Genomic DNA, 20,209 nt, shown 5'->3' with positions numbered 1-20,209 from the left:
GGGCTGTCCCATGGGACCATTGTCCCCGTCCCCATCCCAGGGACCCCCCCCAGCCCCCCGACCCTCCCTGGACCCCCCTCACCTGCCGAGTCCTCCAGGGCGATGCAGGGCTGGCCCTTGGGGCCATCGTCCCCGTCCCAGGCCCAGTAGCGCCGCGGGGACCCGTCAGCCCAGAGCCAGGCCTGGCGCTGTGACGGGGACAGACGGCTCACACGGGGACAGGGGGACACGGGGGGACAGGGGGACAGGAGGGACAGGGGGGACAGGAGGGACACGGGGGGACAGGAGGGACAGGGGGGTACAGGGGGACACGGGGGGACAGGAGGGACAGGAGGGACACGGGGACGTGTAGCAGCGCAGGCAGGGGTCACACAGGGGACAGGCAGGGGTCACACAGGGGACGGGCAGGGCCACCAGGATGGCACATCACGGTGTGGCACCCAGGTCCGGGCCCCGCCAGGCCACGCACCCGCCGGCGCAGCCCGATCCAGACGCCGTCCTCCCGGTCCCGGTCCCGGTCCTTGTCCCGCTCCTCGTCGTCCTCTCCCCGCCGCGGCCGCCGGGCGATGAAGGCGGCGAGCGCCCGGTGCTCCTCGGGGCTGTGCAGCGATGCCAGGTGGCCCCCGCCGGTGGCCTGGCACCACGCCTGGGGACACGGCCACGTCCGGACGGGGGTCCTGGGGTACCCCCAGCACCCCCCTCACACCCCCCCCCCAGCAGCACCCACCTCAGCCTTCCTCCAGCTCAGCTCCTGCCCGAAGTAGCCGTAGCAGTGTCCCCCGAAGGACAGCCACCCCCGGGGACACCTGGTGGCCTGGGCCCCTGGCGGGGCGGGGGTGTCACTGCGAGCCCCCCAAACCCGGCTGGGGCCCCGCGGGGGCGGCTCTGGGGTGGGGGGCCTGTTTGGGGGGCTGAGGGTGGGGGAAACGGATGGGGGTGGGAGGCAGAGGGGGGGCTGGGGGCGGTTTGGGTGTGGGCGGGGGGTCTGTGTGAAATTTGGGGGTCTCAGCGTGCAGTTGGGGGGGTCTCAGGGTACAGGGGGGTCTCAGGAGGCAGTTTGAGGGATCAGGGTGCAGCGAGGGAGGTTGGGGTGCGGTTTGGGGGTCTCAGGGAGCAATTTGGGGGTCTCGGGGTGCAGTTTAGGGGATCAGGGTGTATTGGGGGAGGTTGGGGCGCAGTTTGGGGTTTCAGGGTGCAGTTTGGGGGTCTCAGGATGCAGAGGGGGAGGTTGGGGTGCATTTTGGGGGTCTCAGCGTTCGGGGGGGGTCTCAGGGTGCAGTTTAGGGGATCAGGGTGTATTGGGGGAGGTTGGGGCGCAGTTTGGGGGTTTCAGGGTGCAGTTTGGGGGTCTCAGGATGCAGAGGGGGAGGTTGGGGTGCATTTTGGGGGTGTCAGCATTCGGAGGGGGTCTCAGGGTGCAGTTTAGGGGATCAGGGTGTATTGGGGGAGGCTGGGGCGCAGTTTGGGGGTCTCAGGATGCGGGGGGGGGGGTCTCACCCGGCAGGGAGGGGGGCAGCACGAGGCACCCCAGCAGGCAGAGCCCCAGGAAGGCGGCGGGACCCATCTTCACCCTTCCTGCAACGGGGGGGCTGCAGGGGGCACCCACCCCTGCCCCGGCACCCCCCACCCAGCACCCACCGCCTCCTCCAGCACTCCCCGAGAGCCCCCCACCCCAGGACGTCCCCAGCGCCCCCCACCACCTCCTCCAGCCCCCCAGGACCCCATTGCCTCCCCCCGCGCCCCCCACAGCAGCACCTTCAGCCCCCCAGCACCCCCCAGCACCCCCCAGCACCCCCCCAGCCCCCCGGCACCTCGGCAGCTCCCGCAGCGGCTGAGCGGGACAGGGACACCCCGACACCTTTATAGGCGCCGAGGGGTGCGGGGGGGCCGGGGGCACCCACTCGTGGAGCCGCGGGCGCCACATCAAAGGGACAGTGACGCTGGCACCGTCCTGGGCACCGCCCGGGACACCCATCCCGGCCCCCCCGAGCCCCCCGGTGCTGCCCCCGCTCCGGGGGTGCCAGGGCAGGGACCCCCGGGGGGAGCGGGCTTGGGGTCCCCGGGGTCACCCTGACAGCACCCGGGGGTCCCGGCGGGTTCTGGGGTCACCCCACGGGGGGATGGGGGTCACCCACCGGCGGGGGGGGGGTCACGGCCACTGCTCCGTGTGAGACCCCCTCCCTCGGCCGGGATGGGCATGGAGATGGGAGAGGACACGGGGGGGACACGGGGGGGACACGGGGGGACACGGGGGGGACACGGGGGGGACACGGGGGCGTGCCCCCCGCCCTGAGTGGGGGGAGGGGGGAAGGTGCCGGGGGGTGCCGGGCCCGAGGCTGGGCTGGGACCTGATAAGGGATCGGATAAGGGTTCGGATAAGGGATCGGATAAGGGAGGGGGAGCGGCTGCGGCGGACACGGACCGAGGGACACGGACCGAGGGACACGGACCGAGGGACACGGACCGAGGGACCCGGACGGACATCCGAGGGACAAACCAAAGGACACGGACCGAGGGGCAGCCTGAGGGACACCCACCGAGGGACACCCACCGAGGGACACCCACCGAGGGACACGGGCGGCCACGCGCGCTCGGAGGTCCCAGCCCAGCCCACCCAGCACCCACCGGTGTCCCCGAGGTCCCCAGGGCACCCAGGACAGTCCAGGGCCCGAGACCCCCCGGCCGTGGGGGCTCCGGGGAGGACAAAGCCCAGCGTGGGGACAGGGGTGAGCCCCGGCACGGGCTCGGGCTGCGGGACACGGCCCCGGTGCCGCGGGGGCCCGGTGACCCCACGGGACGCTGCCCGGGCGGGGGGTGCCCGCGGGGCCGGGGTCTCCGTCCCTGTCCCCTGCCTGGCCCCTCTCCTGTCCCCCGTCCCTGTGCCCGCTCTGCCCGCTCTGCCCGCTCTCTCGGGGGGTCCCTTGGCCCCTGTTCCCTCTCTGGGACTGTCCCCGTGCCCGGCCTGGCCCCTCGCCCGCCGCTGGCTCCGGGCTGGCGGCGCCGGGTGCGGGTGGCGGCGGCGGGGAGGGAGGGAGGGAGGGGACGGTGCCAGCGCGGTGCCACCCGGGGCGCGGCGACCCCCGGGCCGGACACGGCCGAAGGGCTCTGCGCAGGGCCCGTCCGAGCCGCCGTGCCCCGCTGGGCACCCCCGTCAGCGGCTGGGATGGGCACGGGGCCGGGATGGGCACGGATCAGCGGGATGGGTACTGATCACCCGGGTGAGCGCGGATCAGTGGGATGGGCACGGATCACTGGGGATGGGCACGGACCAGCGGGGTGGGCACGGATCAGTGGGATGGGCACGGATCACTGGGGATGGGCACGGATCAGCGGGACGGGCACGGATCCCCGGGATGGGCACGGATCCCCGGGATCACCGCCCCAGCGGTGGCGCTTTTGATGCCCCCGTGGTGCCCTGGCCGGTGCCCACCGGGCCCCCCCATGGACGCACCCCATGGACCCCCCGGGGGTCCCTGCCCGGCGCGGGGGTCCCGTGGCGGTGGCACAGCGGGGTCACACCAAGAGCCTTTATTGGCAGCAGGTCCAGGGCAGCGACCCTCGGCCCCGGCCGGAGCCCCCCGTGCCCCCGGTCAGTGCCCCCGGTCAGTGCCCCCGGTCAGTGCCCCCGGTCAGTGCCCGGCCGCGGGCGCGGCTTTGTCGAAGAGCCCCGCGATGTCCAGCATGGCCTGGCGGATGTTGCGGCCGAAACGCTGCGAGTCCTGCGGGCAGCACCCCTCAGAGCCCACCCGGACCCCCCCAGGTGGGATCCGGACCCCACAAGTGGGATCTGGGCACCCCCGAGCGGGATCCAATCCCCAAACTGGGATCCCGACCCCCCAAACTGGGATCCCGGCCCCCCAAACTGGGATCCCGGCCCCCCCGAGCAGGACCCACCCCTCAGAGGGGGATCTGAACGCCCAAAGCGAGACCCGAACCCCCCATCCCCCCCTGGGGCACCCCCTGAGCTGTGGGACCCCAGCAGGGCCTGCAACCGAGGGGGGTGGGGGTCCCACGGGGGGGACTGGGGTGGATTTGGGGGTCCCACAGGGGGGGACTGGGGTGGATTTGGGGGTCCCACAGGGGGGGACTGGGGTGGATTTGGGGATCCCACAGGGGGGAACTGGGATGGATTTGGGGGTCCCACAGGGGGGAACTGGGATGGATTTGGGGGTCCCACAGGAGGGGACTGGGATGGATTTGGGGGTCCCACAGAAAGAACGGGGGGGACGGGATGCAGCAGGGTCAAGATCAGGGTCAGGGGCTGCCCCGACCCCACGGGTGACCCCAAGGGTGACCCCATGGACAGCGATTGCAGCTCTGGGAGAGCCCCCAGCCCCGCCCCCTGCCCGGGGAGCCCCCGTGCCCCCCATGCCCCCCTCCCTCACCGCCCCCAGCCCCGCCCCCTGCCCGGGGAGCCCCCAGCCCCCCCTCACCGTCTCGGGGCTGGAGAACTTGCTGGACACGTGGAAGGTGATGAGGTTCTCCCCGGCGATGATGTAGGACACCCCATAACCATCGTCTGCCACCTGCGGGGGGGGGGTTCGGGCCATGGGGCACCTGGGGGCACCTGGGACCCACCGGGGGCACCCACCCGGGCTGTGGGGTTGGGGTGAACCCCCCCGGGTCACCCGTGTGGGGCTGGGGGCTCCTGGTGTGGGGCACCCCCCTGCCCCAAAGCCCCGGGGGGGATGCGCTGCAGCCCCCCCCGGCCACGCCCGCACCCCGGTGCCCCCCCGGTGCCCCCCCGGTGCCCCCCCGGTGCCCCCCGGCGCTCACGGGGCCGAAGCCGCCGCCGCTGGAGACGTGGTCGGGGAATTTGTTGAGGTCGAACATCTTGAGCTGCTGCTGCGGGGTCTGGCTGGTGGAGAGGCGCCAGGGCTCCGCCAGCACCTGTGGGGCCGCTCGCTGCACCCCGGGGCACCCCTCTGTGCCTCGGGGCACCCCTCTGCGCCCCACGGCACCCCATGGCACCCCTCTGTGCCCACTGCGCCCCACGGCACCGCACTGCGCCCCACAGCACCCCTCTGTGCCCCACTGCACCTCCCTGTGCCCCACTGTGCCCCTCGGCACCCCAGAGCACCCCATTACACCCCACTGTACCCCATGGCACCCCATGGCACCCCACTGCACCCCACTGCACCCCATGGTACCCCACTGCACCCCAGAACACCCCATGGTTCCCCATTGCGCCCCACGGCACCCCGCTGTGCCCCAGAGCACCCTATTGCGCCCCATGGCTCCCCAGAGCACCCCGGGGCACCCCACTGCACCCCGGGGCACCCCGCTGTGCCCCAGGCCCAGAGTGGGACTCCCCGTGCGGTGACACCAAGGGGTGGGTGGCAGTTCCCCCTCGTACCCCCCCGTGCCCCCCCGTGCCCCCCTGTGCCCACTTGCCCGAGTCCCCCTCGTGTCCCGTGTGCCCCGTGCCCTCCCGTGTCCCTCTCCCGTGTCCCTGTCCTGTGCCCCTCTCCGTGTCCCTGTCCCGTGTCCATCTCCCGTGCCCATTCCCCGTGTCCCTGTCCCGTGTCCCTGTCCCGTGCCCATCCCCGTGTCCCTGTCCCGTGTCCGTGCCCCGTGTCCCTCCCCGTGCCCCTCTCCGTGTCCCTGTCCCGTGCCCATCCCCGTGCCCCTGTCCCGTGTGGCCCCGCGCTGACCCTGGCCAGGAAGGGGCTCTGCGTGCCCAGGTACCGCGACATCAGGTAGAGGCAGAAGAGGTGGCGGTCGATGCCCGCGCCCGTCATGGCGAGGCGATAGAGCTGCTGGTGCTTCTCGGCCGCCGCCCTGAACAGCCGCTGCCGCTCCGAGCGCTGGGGGACGGGGGAACCCCGAAATGAGCCCCAAACCTGCACCCCAAACTGCACCGGCACCCCGAACTGCACCTGCACCCCAAACTGCACCTGCACCCCGAACCTGCATCCCAAACTGCGCCTTCAACAGCCGCTGCCGCTCCGAGTGCTGGGGGACGGGGGGAACCCCGAAATGAGCCCCAAAATACACCCCAAACTGCACCTGCACCCCGAACTGCACCGGCACCCCAAACCTGCACCCCCAAACTGCACCCGCACCCCAAACTGCACCCCAAACTGCACCCCAAACCTGCACCCCAAACCTGCACCCCAAACCTGCATCCCGAACCTGCATCCCGAACTGCACCCCAAACCTGCACCCCAAACCTGCATCCCGAACTGCACCCCAAACCTGCACCCCAAACCTGCACCTTGAGCAGCCGCTGCCTTTCCGAGTGCTGGGGGACGGGGATGAACCCCGAAATGTGCCCCAAAATACACCCCAAACTGCACCTGCACCCCGAACTGCACCCCAAACCTGCACCCCAAACTGCACCTTGAGCAGCCGCTGCTGCTCCGAGCACTGGGGAGGGGTCTGGGGGGGCTGAGCCCCAACCTGACACCCCGACCCGCCCCCCAACCAGGCACCCAGCACCCCGTGAGGGACGGGAACCTCCGGGAGGGATGGGGACCCCCCAGGAGAGATGGGGACCCCCAGGAGAGATGAGAACATCCACGAGGGATGGGGACCCCAAGGAGGGATGGGGAACCCCAGGAGGGATGGGAATTCCTGTGAAGGATGGGGACCCCCAAGAGGGATGGGGACCCTCCAGGAGGGATGAGGACCCCCAGAAGGGATGGGAATTCCTGTGAAGGATGGGGACTCCCAGGAGGGATGCGGACCCACAGGAGGGATGAGAACATCCACGAGGGATGGGGACTCCCCAGGAGGGATGGACACCTCAAGGAGGGATGGGAATTCCTGTGAAGGATGGGGACCCCCAAGAGGGATGGGGACCCCCCAGGAGGGATGGGGACCCCAAGGAGGGATGGGAATTCCTGTGAAGGATGGGGACGCCCAGGAGGGATGGGGACCCCCAGGAGGGATGGGAATTCCTGTGAACAGTGGGCACCCCCAGGAGGGATGGGAATTCCTGTGAACAGTGGGCACCCCCAGGAGGGATGGCGAGCTCCCAAGGGATGGTGACCGCTGTGAATGGTGGGGTGTCCCAGCAGGGTGAGGACTTCCCGAGGGTCCGGGCAGGGCCGTTCCCGGGGCCCGGAGCCGCGTCCCCGCCGCACTCACGCTCTGCCGGGGGTCGGCCATGCTGCGCACGAAGGCCGTGGCCTCGGACGTGCACGAGCGGACGGTCTCGGTGCGGCCCTCGCGGAACAGCCGCGTCATGGACGCCTCGTAGGTCAGGCAGAAGGAGCCCTTGTCCTGCGGGAGTGATGGATCGGGAAGGATGGATCAGGGATAATGGGATGGCCCCGGCTCCATCCCGGGTCCTGGCGCTGTTCGCACCCCATCTCGCCCTGGCCGTGGCCCCGTCCCGGTCCCTATACCCATCCCATCCTCTTATCATCCCTGGTCCTGCCCCATCCCATCCCCATCCCATCCCCAGCTCCATCCCATGCACACGGCACCCTACCCTATCCCATTCCCTACCCTATCCCGTTCCCATCCCGTCCCACCCCACCCCAGCCCGGCCCCGTTCCCGTCCCGTGCCCGCTCTCGGGGCTCACGCGGAAGTGGGCGAGCTGCAGGGCGATCTGGATGAAGGCGTCGGGGCTGGTGCGGCAGCGCTTGATGAGCCCCTTGCCGAAGGTGGAGAACGGGAAGCAGCAGAAATCCACGTCCTCGGCCAGCGCCCGCGCCACCCGCAGCGACGCCTCGATGGCCGCCACGGCCTGGGGACACGGCACGGCATGGCACGGCATGGCACGGCACGGCACCCTCACCTGTGCCCTCACCTGTGCCCACACCTGCACCCACGTCTGTGCCACCCGCAGTGACCCCTCGATGGCCCCGACACCCTGGGGACACCGCACGGCACGGCACGGTCACCTGTGCCCACACCTGTACCTCTACCTGTGCCCACGCCACCCGCAGTGACCCCTTGACAGCTGTGACACCCTGGGGACACGGCACGGCATGGCACGGCACGGTCACCTGTGCCCTCACCTGTGCCCACACCTGCACCCACGTCTGTGCCACCCGCAGTGACCCCTCGATGGCCCCGACACCCTGGGGACACGGCACGGCACGGTCACCTGTGGCTGTCCCCAGCCCTGTGCCCAGCCCGGCCCGCCCGTCACCCACCTCGGGGGGGATGTCCCACCGCAGGCGCTGGGGGGGGCCCAGCTGCCGGTTGGGGTCCCCCTTGCAGTGCCCCCCCTCGGTGTAGCCCAGCTGGAACTTGTCGGTCGCCAGCGTGAACTGGGGGGGGGGGGGTACAGGGGACATTGGGGCGAGGGTAGGGACCCCCGGGGCCCCAAAACCCCCAGAGCGCCAATTCCACAACCCCCCAGACCCCAAATCCCCAGGACCCTCAACCCCCCAATTCCACAACCCCCCAGACCCCAAATCCCCAGGACCCTCAACCCCCCAATTCCATGACCCCCCCCTACCCCTTGGCCCCCCAAACCCCTAAACCCCCTGGCTCCCCAACCCCCCAATTCCATGGTTCCCGGACCTCAAATTCCACAACGCCCCCGAACCCCCAAGCCCCTCGGCCTCCAATCACATGACCCCCCAGACCCCAAATCCTCAGGACCCTCAACCCCCCAATTCCATGACCCCCCAGACCCCAAATCCTCAGGACCCTCAACCCCCCAATTCCATGGCTCCCCCAGACCCCAAATCCTCAGGACCCTCAACCCCCCAATTCCATGACTCCCCAACCCCAAATCCCCCGACCCCCAATTCCCTGGCCCCCCCAGACCCCTAATTCCATGACCCCCCCACTCCTGGGCTCCCCCCACCCCAAATCCCCAAGACCCCCCAATTCCATGGCCCCCCAATTCCCCCTCTGAACACCCCCCAGCCCCCCAATTCCAAGCCCCCATGGCCCCCCCAGAATCCCGAGTCCCCCTGAGCCCTCCCCATTCACCCCCCTCACCCCACATCCCCCAGCAGAGGGGTCCCAAATGGGGGTGCCCAAGTGGGGGTCCCCAGTCTCGGGGTGCCCCATAGGGGTTCCCAGCTGGGATTGTCCCACTCGGGGTCCCCAGCCCGGGCATCCCCAGCCCTAAGGGTGCCCCATTGGGGGGTTGCCCACTCCGGAGGTGCCCCATGGCGATGTCCCCACCCCAGGGGTGCCCCATGGCGATGTCCCCGCCCCGGGGATGCCCCATGGCGATGTCCCCACCCCAGGGATGCCCCATGGCGATGTCCCCACCCTAAGGGATGCCCCATGGCGATGTCCCCACCCCAGGGATGCCCCATGGCGATGTCCCCACCCTAAGGGTGCCCCATGGCGATGTCCCCACCCCAGGGGTGCCCCATGGCGATGTCCCCACTCCGGAGGTGCCCCATGGCGATGTCCCCACCCTAAGGGTGCCCCATGGCGATGTCCCCACCCTAAGGGATGCCCCATGGCGATGTCCCCACCCCAGGGATGCCCCATGGCGATGTCCCCACCCTAAGGGTGCCCCATGGCGATGTCCCCACCCCAGGGGTGCCCCATGGCGATGTCCCCGCCCCGGGGATGCCCCATGGCGATGTCCCCACCCTAAGGGTGCCCCATGGCGATGTCCCCACTCCGGAGGTGCCCCATGGCGATGTCCCCACCCTAAGGGTGCCCCATGGCGATGTCCCCGCCCCGGGGATGCCCCGGTACCTCCCAGAGGTGCCCCACGATGGGGGCGTCGGCCCAGGAGTGCTCGGCGTTGGCACCGACCTTGCCGTTCTTGTAGACCACCAGCGTGAAGGACTTGTCGAACCAGCTGGGGGGCGGCACGGGGGGTTCGGGGCGCTTGGGGGGCACTGGGGGGCCCTGGGGGGCACAGGGTACCGGGGGCGGGAGGGCAGGGGGCACTGGGGGGGGGATTTGGGGGGCTGGCAGGGGAGGGGGAGGGGGTTGAGGGGGCAGGTGGGGCCTTTGGGGGGGAGGTTGGGGATTTTGGGGGATATTGGGGGGATGTGGGAGGGGTTTGGGGTGCTGGGTTGGGGATTTCGGGGGATGTGGGAGGGGTTTGGGGTGCTGGGTTGGGGATTTCAGGGGATGTGGGAGGGGTTTGGGGTGCTGGGTTGGGGATTTCGGGGGATGTGGGAGGGGTTTGGGGTGCTGGGTTGGGGATTTCAGGGGATGTGGGAGGGGTTTGGGGTGCTGGGTTGGGGATTTCGGGGGATGTGGGAGGGGTTTGGGGTGCTGGGTTGGGGACTTTGGGGGATATTGGGGGATCTGGGAGGGGTTTGGGGTGCGCACCGGTCGTAGCAGCGGCCGTGCAGCAGGGACTTGGCTGGGCGGGGGTTTTGGGGTGCTCTGGGGTGTTCTGGGGTGCTGTGGGGTGTTTTGGGGTGCTTTGGGGTGTTTTGGGGTGCGCACCGGTTGTAGCAGCGGCCGTGCAGCAGGGACTGGGCTGAGTGGGGGTTTTGGGGTGCTTTGGGGTGCTTTGGGGGTTTTGGGGTGTTTTGGGGTGTTCTGGGGTGCTTTGGGGTGTTTTGGGGCGCTCACCGGCCGTAGCAGCGGCCGTGCAGCGGGGACTGGGCTGGGTGGGGGTTTTGGGGTGCTTTGGGGGTTTTGGGGTGTTTTGGGGTGCTTTGGGGTGTTCTGGGGTGCTTTGGGGTGCGCACCGGTCGTAGCAGCAGCCGTGAAGCAGGGACTGGGCTGGGTGGGGATTTTGGGGTGCTCTGGGGTGTTCTGGGGTGCTTTGGGGTGTTCTGGGGTGCTTTGGGGCGCGCACCGGCCGTAGCAGCGGCCGTGCAGCGGGGACTGGGTTGGGCGGGGGTTTGGGAGTCTGGGGGTGTCTGTGGGTGCCGGGGGGAAGGTTTTGGGGTCCGGGGGGGTTTTCGGGGTGCGCACCGGTCGTAGCAGCGGCCGTGCAGCAGGGACTGGGCTGAGTGGGGGTTTTGGGGTGCTTTGGGGTGCTTTGGGGATTTTGGGGTGTTCTGGGGTGCTTTGGGGTGTTCTGGGGTGCTTTGGGGCGCTCACCGGCCGTAGCAGCGGCCGTGCAGCAGGGACTTGGCTGGGCGGGGGTTTTGGGGTGTTTTGGGGTGCTTTGGGGCGTTTTGAGGTGTTCTGGGGTGCTTTGGGGCGCTCACCGGTTGTAGCAGCAGCCGTGAAGCAGGGACTGGGCTGGGTGGGGATTTTGGGGTGTTTTGGGGTGCTTTGGGGTGTTCTGGGGTGCTTTGGGGTGTTTTGGGGTGCGCACCGGTCGTAGCAGCGGCCGTGCAGCAGGGACTTGGCTGGGCGGGGGTTTTGGGGTGTTTTGGGGTGCTTTGGGGCGTTTTGAGGTGTTCTGGGGTGCTTTGGGGCGCGCACCGGCCGTAGCAGCGGCCGTGCAGCAGGGACTGGGCTGGGCGGGGGTTTGGGAGTCTGGGGGTGTCTGTGGGTGCCGGGGGGAAGGTTTTGGGGTCCGGGGGGGTTTCGGGGTGCGCACCGGTCGTAGCAGCGGCCGTGCAGCAGGGACTTGGCGTAGGCGTCCATGCAGCCGGGCCGCGCGGGCTCGTGGCCGTGCTCGTCCTCGTCCAGCGTCAGGAAGAAGGCCGCGCGCTCGATGGCGTCCAGGGCCACCTTGTTGGGGCCCCGGCTGAAGAACCGCGCCCGCGCCTCGGCCCACGGCACCCTGGGCACCCCCGGTCAGCGTGGGGGGCACCCGGCACCCCCAGACCCCGCAAGGGCCCCCACGGGTGGCACCGGAGCCATCGGTGACCCCCCCGAACCCCGCAGCCATGGGGGACCCCAGGGTGTGTCCCTGCGGCCGCTGGGGACAGGACACCCTCAGGACCCAGCGGTCCCAGTGCTCCCAGTGCTGCCGGGTGGCCAGGGTGTCCGGTATTCCCAGTATGGCCATTGCTCCCAGAGTTCCCAGGTGCCCAGTGTTTCCAGTGTGCCCAGTATCCCCAGTATTCCCAGTGTTCCCAGAAGTCCCAGGTGCCCAGTGTTTCCAGTATTCCCAGTATCCTCATTATTCCCACTATCCTCGTATCCCCAGTATTCCCAGTGTTCCCAGAAGTCCCAGGTGCCCAGTGTTTCCAGTATTCCCAGTATCCTCATTATTCCCACTATCCTCGGTGTTCACAGAGCTCCCAGGTGCCCAGTATCCCCAGTATGGCCACTGCTCCTGTTATTCCCTGTGTTCCCAGGGGCCCAGTGTCTCCAGTATTCCCAGTATCCCCATTATTCCCAGTGTTCCCAGAAGTCCCAGGTGCCCAGTGTTTCCAGTATTCCCAGTATCCCCATTATTCCCATTATCCTCGGTGTTCCTGGAGTTCTCAGGTGCCCAGTATCCCCATTATTCCCAGTATGGCCATTCCATGTGTTCCTGGAGTTCCCAGGCACCCAGTGTTTTCAGTAATCCCTGTATTCCCATTATTCCCATTATCCTTGGTGTTCATGGAGTTCTCAGGTGCCCAGTATCCCCAGTATTCCCAGTATGGCCATTCCCTGTGTTCCTGGAGTTCCCAGGTGCCCAGTATCCCCAGTATTCCCAGTATGGCCATTCCCTGTGTTCCCGGAGTTCCCAGGTGCCCAGTATCCCCAGTATTCCCAGTATCCCCATTATTACCATTGGTCCCGGTGTTTCCAGGTGCCCAGTGTCTCCAGTGTGCCCAGTGTCCCCAGTTTTCCCAGTATGCCCATTATTCCCAGCGTTCCTGGAGTTCCCAGGTGCCCAGTATTTCCAGTATTCCCAGTATCCCCCGTATGCTCGTTGTTCCCAGAGTTCCTGGTGTTTCCAGGTGCCCAGCGTCCCCAGTATGCCAAACATCCCCATTATTCCCAGTGTTCCCGGAGCTCCCAGGTGCCCATCATTCCCATTATTCCTGGAGTTCCCAAGTGCCCCCATCATTCCCGTTTTCCCCATTATTCCTGGAGTTCCCAAGTGCCCCCATCATTCCCGTTTTCCCCATTATTCCCCGAGCTCCCGGGTGCCCATCATCCCCATTATTCCCAGTGTTCCCGGAGCTCCCAGGTGCCCATCATTCCCATTATTCCTGGAGTTCCCAAGTGCCCCCATCATTCCCGTCTTCCCCATTATTCCTGGAGCTCCTGGGTGCCCATCATCCCCATCATTCCCAGAGCTCCCAGATGCCCATCATCCCCATCATTCTGGAAGTTCCCAGTGTCTCCAGTATCCCCAGTATCCCCATTATTCCCAGAGCTCCCAGGTGCCCACCATCCCCATCATCCCCATCATTCCGGAAGTTCCCAGTGTTTCCAGTAACCCCAGTATCCCCATCATCCCCATCATTCCGGAAGTTCCCAGTGTTTCCAGTAACCCCAGTATCCCCATCATCCCCATTATTCCCGCAGTTCCCAGGCGCCCACCACCCCCATTACTCCCAGAGCTCCCAGTAACCCCAGTATCCCCATCATCCCCATCATTCCCAGAGTTTCCAGGCGCCCATCATCCCCATCATCCCCATTACTCCCGGAGTTCCCAGTAACCCCAGTAACCCCAGTATCCCCATCATTCCCAGAGTTCCCAGGCGCCCATCATCCCCATCATCCCCATTACTCCCGGAGTTCCCAGTAACCCCAGTAACCCCAGTATCCCCATCATTCCCAGAGTTCCCAGGCGCCCACCATCCCCACCATCCCCATTACTCCCAGCATTCCCAGTACCCCCCTCCCCACCTGTCCCCGGCCGTGAGCGCCGCCAGCCGCTCCTCCCCGGCCTGGGGGGGCGAGGGGTCATCCAGGATCCTCTGGAATTGCATCTCCAGGTCGGCGGGGGTCAGCAGCTGCCCGCCGTGGTAGAACCACACCTTGTAGTAGCGGCCCTTGTGGTACACGGCCAGGTGCTTGCTGTTCGCCAGGTGCAGCAGCGTGTCTGGGGGGCACCGGGGGGGTCACGGCGGCGGGGACCCCCGGCGCGGCCCCCCGGCAGCGGGGTCACCTCCCCGCCGCCCCGTACCCGTCTCTTTTCCCGGGATGCGGGTGGTGTTGAACATCCGCTCCGACTGGTACGAGCACATGGGGACAACGCCCAGCGCCATCATCTAGGGGGGGGGGAGATGGGGAGGGGGTCTGTGTCCCCATCTCTGTCCCTACAACCACCCCAATCCGGCCCCCCGCCAGCCCCATGGGGACACCCCGCGGGTTCTGTCCCACTGAGCTCTCCCTGCTCTCCCAGAACCCCCAAAATCCACGGGACTCCCCCCCCACCCCCCCCAAGAGCCCTCAGCCCCACGGGGGACCCCCAGGATCCCAAACCCCATGGGACCCCCCCCCCAAACCCACGGAATCCCCACAGCTCCCTCAGCCCCACGGGACCCCCAGGACCCCCAACCCCATGGGACCACCCAGACCTCTCAGCCCCATGGGACCCTCAGGATCCCCAAACCCATGGGACCCCCCCAAACCACGGAACCCCCGTAGCTCCCTCAGCCCCACGGGACCCCCAAACCCAGGGGACCCCTCCAAACCCACGGAACCCCCGTAGCTCCCTCAGCCCCACGGGACCCCCAAACCCAGGGGACCCCCCCAAACCCACGGAACCCCCGTAGCTCCCTCAGCCCCACGAGACCCCCAGGACCTTCCAGCCCCACGGGACCCCCCCGACCTCTCAGCCCCCCCATCCCCGTGGGATCTCCTGGACCCCCCAAACCCCCTCCCCGGGGGGCTCTCCCCCCTGTCCGGCTGCTGCCCGCACAGCAGGACCACGTTCACCCCACTCCCCCCGGGACCCCCGGGACCCCCAGCTCCATAAGAAGCCCCTGGATCCCCCCGGCCCCCCCAAACCCCCTCACCGGGGGGATCTCGCCCCGGTCCAGCCGCCGCCGGTAGAGCAGCATCGAGTGCACCACGTTGGCCGCCCGCGCAGCCTGGATGGGGCTGGGGATCACGTACAGGAAATCCTGGCCACAGGGACACGGGACGTGTCGCGGGTGATGCCGCGGGGTCCCCGGGGGGGTTTGGGGGTCCCCCACCACCCCCTTACCATGGCGTAGTAGTTGCTGTTGACCATGAGGGGGCTGCGGCCGCGCAGGTAAATGTACTCCTCCCACCAGTCACTGACCTGCGGGGACGGGGACAGGGACGGGGACAGGGGACAGGGGACAGGGACAGGGACAGGGGACGGGGACAGGGACAGGGGACGGGGGACAGGGACGGGGACAGGGGACGGGGACAGGGACAGGGACGGGGACAGGGACAGGGGACGGGGACGGGGGACGGGGACAGGGGACGGGGAACGGGGACGGGGAACGGGGGACGGGGGACGGGGGATGGGGACGGGGACAGGGGGAGGAAGAGAGCACAGGGACGGGGATGGAGATAGGGAACAGGGAAAAGCGACCGGGAGGGGGACATGGGATAGGGGACAGGGATGGGGACAGGGACAGGAAAAGGGGACAGGGATGGGGACAGGGACAAGGACGGGGCACACGGGCAGGAAGAGGAATGGAGACAAGGAACGGGGACAGGAGACAGGGATGAGGGGCAGGGACAGGGGACAAGTGAAAGGAACAGGAGTGGGGATGGGGACAGGGATAGGAATAGGGGACAGGAACGGGGTCAGGGAGAGGGGACAGGGACAAGGACAGGAGACAGGAGGAGGAGACAAGGACAGAGATGGGGACAGGGAACAGAAATGGGCGACAGGGACAAGGGTTAGGAGTCAGGGACAAGGCCAGGAGACAGGGAGAAGGGACAGGTGAAAGGGACAGGAATAGGGATGGGGACAGGAAACAGGGACAGTGGCAGGGGTACAGAACCCCCTGTCCCTGCTGCTCCAGCCAGGACACCCAGGAGATCCCAAATCCCTCCCCATGCTGCCGGGGGGGGACACCAGTTCCAAGGCCACCACCCCAAGGGCTGCGGGGGGTCCCCGCTGTGCCCCGGGTGACCCCACACTCACATAGTTGGTTGTCCACCAGGATTTGAGGCGCAGGTACCGCTGGAGCCGCGGCGCCGTCTTCTCCTGGAACTCCTTGGCCAGCACCTCCATCTCCCGGTATTTCTCGTCGTCCAGGAGCGGCCGCACCGACTCCAGGTACTGCGGGGAGGGGACACGGCGTGTCCTGTCCCTGTCCCTGTCACCCCCCGGGGACCCCCCCAGCTCCACGGGGATGGCGTACCCGGGCAACGGTGGCTTTCACGGGGGGCACGGGCAGCTTGGGGAGGGAGCTCTGGAAGCTGTAGAGGAGGGGCTTGCGGATGGACATGATCTTCATCACCGCCTGGGGGGGAGGAGGAGGAGGAGGGATGGATCCCACAGAGATCCCAAAGAACTCCGAGCACCCTCAGCTCCCAAAGCTCCAGCAGCACCCACAGCTCCCATGGCATCCACGGCTCCCATGGCACCCAAAACTCCCACGGCTCCCATGGCTCCCACACCGCCAAAAGCTCCCATGGCGCTCACAGCTCCCACGGCATCCAAAGTCCCTGCAACTCCCATGGCCCCCAAGGCTCCCAGAGCTCCCAAAGCTCCCACAGCTCCCACAGCTCCCAAAGCTCCCACAGCTCCCACAGCTCTGATGGAACTCATGTCTCCAAAACCTTCCACAGCTCCCACATCTCCCAAGGCTCCCAGAGCTCCCACAGCTCCCGAGGCTCCCAAAGTTCCTACAACTCCCACAGCTCCCACAGCTCCCAAAGCTCCCAAGGCTCCCAAAGCTCCCGAGGCTCCCAAAGCTCCCGAGACTCCCAAAGCTCCCAAGGCTCCCAAAGCTCCCAAGGCTCCCACATCTCCCAAAGCTCCCAAGGCTCCCAAAGCTCCCGAGGCTCCCAGAGCTCCCGAGACTCCCAAAGCTCCCGAGACTCCCAAAGCTCCCAAGGCTTCCACAGCTCCCAAAGCTCCCACATCTCCCAAAGCTCCCGAGGCTCCCAAGGCTCCCACAGCTCCCAAGGCTCCCAAAGCTCCCACAGCTCCCAAAGCTCCCAAGGCTCCCAAAGCTCCTGAGGCTCCCAAGGCTCCCACAGCTCCCACAGCTCCCGAAGCTCCCGAAGCTCCCACAGCTCCCAAAGCTCCCACAGCTCCCGAAGCTCCCACAGCTCCCGAGGCTCCCACAGCTCCCGAGGCTCCCACATCTCCCAAAGCACCCATGGCCTCCACACCCACATCTCCCAAGGCTCCCACAGCCCCCACACGTGCCCGTGCCCCCGGCGCGGGTGCCACTCACCACCCAGAGGCGGGTGCTGCGGCTCATGTGTCCGTGGGGCTCGAACATCCACCCGTGGTAGGACAGCAGCAGCCGGAGCACCCTCCGGAAGAGCAGCACGGCCGCCAGCCACGCCCCCGTGGAGAACAGCACCGTGCTGACCACGGTCTGGGCCTGGGGGGTCAGCGCCTCGCTGGGGACACACGGGGGGGACACGGCGTGAGGGGCGCGGGATGGGAGGAATGGGATCCCCAGAGATGTCCCCAAGTGGGGCTGTCCCCATGGAGCGTGACCCCCAGGCGACATCCCCACATGGCGTGGGGGATGTGTAGGGTGGGACCCCCAGTGGCCGCGCTGGGGTTTGGGGTCTCTCCACGGGACAGCGCAGGTGGGGCTGTGGGGCTTGTCCCCGCAGCAGGAGGTGGCCGGTGGCCCATCCCCGTGCTGTGGGACCGGTGCCCGCAGGTGTCCCCAGCGCTCACCTGCGGGGCAGGCAGTGCTGGATGCGGGCGATGAGTCCCAGGGATGGATCCACCTGGCAGTAGCAGGAGCCGGCGGTGGCCATCACCACCACCATCCAGCTGGAGGGCGACGCGGGGTACACGCCGCTCAGGAAGCTGTTCTGTGGGCACAGCGGGGTCAGCGGGGTGCCAGGGGGCCGGCAGGGGAGGGGCCGGAGGTGGCCGAGCCCACCTTGGCGCGGACCAAGCGTTTCTTCCACGAGTGGACGGCGGCCAGGTAGAGCTGGCGCACGGCCTCGCGGCTCAGGTGGAAGTCCAAGCCCTCGGGGGTGACCGTGAACTGGAAGGCCACGGCCTGGTGAGCCTCCGCCATCCTGGCGACCTGCCGGTGGCACCTGCGGGGGGACACCGGGGCGATGGGCACGGGGACGGCCACCCCCGGAAAGCGCTGCCCGGGATGGACGGGGGACCCCGGGAGGGCGGCACAGGGAGGGGGGCAGTGGGTGTCCCCCCCCGGTGTCACCCGGGGGCGGTGCCGGCCCGGCGGAGGCCCGCGGGAGCTCCCAGCCCGTGCCACGGCGGTGTCACCGCGGCGTCACGTGGCGCTGGCCCGGTGCCCACTGAGGGAAGGGTCAGCGCTGTCACCACGGCCAGCGCCGGCCGCACAGGGGACATCGGCGAGGACACCCCAGCCCCAGCAGCTGCCCCCGCACGTGGCACACGCTGTCCCCTGCCCTGGCACACGCCGTCCCCGGTGTCCCCTGCGGGAACGCGGGAGAGGCGGCACGGACACAGCCGGGGGTCCCCGGGCTGCCGCAAAGCCACGGTGTCACCACGGGGTGACAGAGCCGGGGGTCCCTGGGAACCCCCTCCCCCCGCTCCGGGGGTGGCCCACGGCTCCGGGATCCCGCCAGGGTGGGCACAGCCAGTGCCAAGCCCACGGGGGCTGCGGAGCCCCGGCCTCGGGTGGGAGTGAGGGTGGGAGTGACCTTCCCGTCAACACGGGGGACCTCAGGGGGGCCTTTCCCACGGGTGGCCTTGGGCTGAGGGTGACGGCCACGGCTTGGCAGGACTCGATCACAGCGGGCTTGTGGTGCCCGCTGCACCTCGTGGCATCACCCCACTGCGCCCCACGGCACCCCACTGCGTCACTCGGCGTGGCATGGCACCGATGGCGCGGCACGGCTCGGCACACCGGGGCGTTAACCCACATCCCCACCCGTGCGTGCCATCACCCTGCGGGGCGCATCTTGGCGTGGCACCGTGGCACCGTGGCACCGTGGCACCGCGGCACGGCTGGCACGGCCCGGCCCGGCACTGCCCATCCCGTCCTTGCCCAGCCCATCCCTCAGGCCGTGCCCCCGCACCCCCGCGTGTCCCTCCCCCGGGTGGCTCCGTCCCCCGCGGACACTCCCCCGGTGCCCCCCCGCTGTCCCGCCCCGCCCAAGGTCACCGCGGCTCCAGGGCCGGGACCCTCGAGGGGACGCCCGGAGGGGACCCCCGGCCTCGCGGCGGGGCGGGGGGCGCGGGGGTCGCTCCCCACGGACGCGCGTGGGACCCGGCACCGGGCGCGACGCGACGGGGAGGGACGGGGGGGGTTCCCGGTAGCGGGGGTGCCCCAGCGCTCCCCGCCCCGCCGCGTGGCCGGGGGTCTCCCCGGGGGTCCCCGTGCGCGCCCCCTCCCCAGCCCCGGTACCTGCGTGGGGGGCGCGGGGGCGGCGGCTCCGCGGGACGGCGGCTCCTGCGGCCCCGGCAGCCGCCAGCCGGTAACCGGACACCGGCGGCGGGCGGGCCCCGAGTGGCAGCGGCGCCGCTCCGCCCCCGGGGGGACCGCGACACCGGGGGGGACCCCGACAGACCGGGACGGGCGGCGGCATCCCCGGGACAGGGCCCGCGACATCCCGGGGGGACCCAGATCCCGGGGCGGGACTCGGATCCCGGGATACGGAGCGGTATCCCGGGGGAAAGCGACATCCCGGGACAGGACCGGCCAGCCCGGGCCGGGGGACACCGATGTGTCGGGACAAGGACCGGCCAGCCCCGGACAAGGATCCCGACATCCCCGGGGGTCCCACATCCCGCACGGGACCGGCAATCCCGGGGGGTTCCCATCCCGGGACAGGGATCGACATCCCGGGCCAGAGCGGGCATTCCCGGGAGTGGGGGGACACCGACACCCCGCGCCAAGGAGCGTCACCCCGCGGGGACACCGGGGACACCGTCACCCCCCGTCATCCCGGGGGAGAGTGGCATTCCCGGGAGGATCCCGACATCCTCGGGAGGATCCACATCCCGGGATAGGGACACGGAGCCGGGACAGGGACACGGACACGGAGCCGGGACAGGGACACACAGCCGGGACAGTGACACGGACCCGGGACAGTGACACAGACCCGGGACAGGGACGCGGACTCGGACAGGGACACAGACCCGGGACAACGAGACGGACCCGGGACAACGAGACGGATCCGGGAGAGGGACACGGACCCGGGACAGCGACACGGACCCGGGACAGCGACACGGACCCGGACAGGGACCCGCAGCCTCCGGGTGTCCGTGCCCGGGGCAGGGCGGGGCAGTGGCCGCTGTCCCGGTGCCTGTGCCCCGTGCCCTGCCTGTGCCCTGTCCCCTGCCCTGCCCACAGCCCCTGAAGGGACATCGGGAGGGGTCTCCAGCACCCCGGACCCCCCACC

At 69.2% G+C, this 20,209-nt stretch overlaps 1 protein-coding gene across 1 annotated transcript; it reads right to left on the bottom strand.

The window, feature by feature from the left end:
- Positions 1-3,558: 3,558 nt before the first annotated feature.
- CPT1B (carnitine palmitoyltransferase 1B) lies at positions 3,559-19,352 on the bottom strand. The gene is made up of 19 exons (XM_082280132.1): positions 19,213-19,352; positions 17,749-17,911; positions 17,538-17,677; positions 17,077-17,248; positions 16,033-16,134; positions 15,813-15,950; positions 14,895-14,972; positions 14,704-14,811; positions 13,869-13,953; positions 13,589-13,784; positions 11,391-11,576; positions 9,629-9,734; positions 8,110-8,226; positions 7,533-7,697; positions 7,093-7,227; positions 5,655-5,807; positions 4,777-4,890; positions 4,434-4,526; positions 3,559-3,719 (listed from the first exon to the last, which is right to left on the bottom strand). Exons 2-19 carry the CDS (start codon positions 17,887-17,889, stop codon positions 3,630-3,632), a joined length of 2,319 nt encoding a protein of 772 aa, XP_082136258.1. The 5' UTR covers positions 17,890-17,911; positions 19,213-19,352; the 3' UTR covers positions 3,559-3,629.
- Between the last annotated feature and the right edge of the window lie 857 nt (positions 19,353-20,209).

Source organism: Coloeus monedula, assembly GCF_965178545.1.
Source record: "Coloeus monedula genome assembly, chromosome: 4".
In the NCBI taxonomy this organism is placed as follows: Eukaryota; Metazoa; Chordata; class Aves; order Passeriformes; family Corvidae; genus Coloeus; species Coloeus monedula.
This window is presented reverse-complemented; position numbering and strand designations above follow the sequence as displayed.

What these genes read in the sequence shown, in the direction of transcription:
- CPT1B (XM_082280132.1), bottom strand. Translation starts at nt 17,889, where the DNA reads ATGGCGGAGGCTCACCAGGCCGTGGCCTTCCAGTTCACGGTCACCCCC. An exon ending in ACAGCAACTACTACGCCATG is followed by an intron (nt 14,812 to 14,894) that starts GTAAGGGGGTGG and finishes CCCTGTGGCCAG; the next exon opens with GATTTCCTGTACGTGATCCC. An exon ending in ACCGGGGCGAGATCCCCCCG is followed by an intron (nt 13,954 to 14,703) that starts GTGAGGGGGTTT and finishes CCCCCCCCCTAG; the next exon opens with ATGATGGCGCTGGGCGTTGT.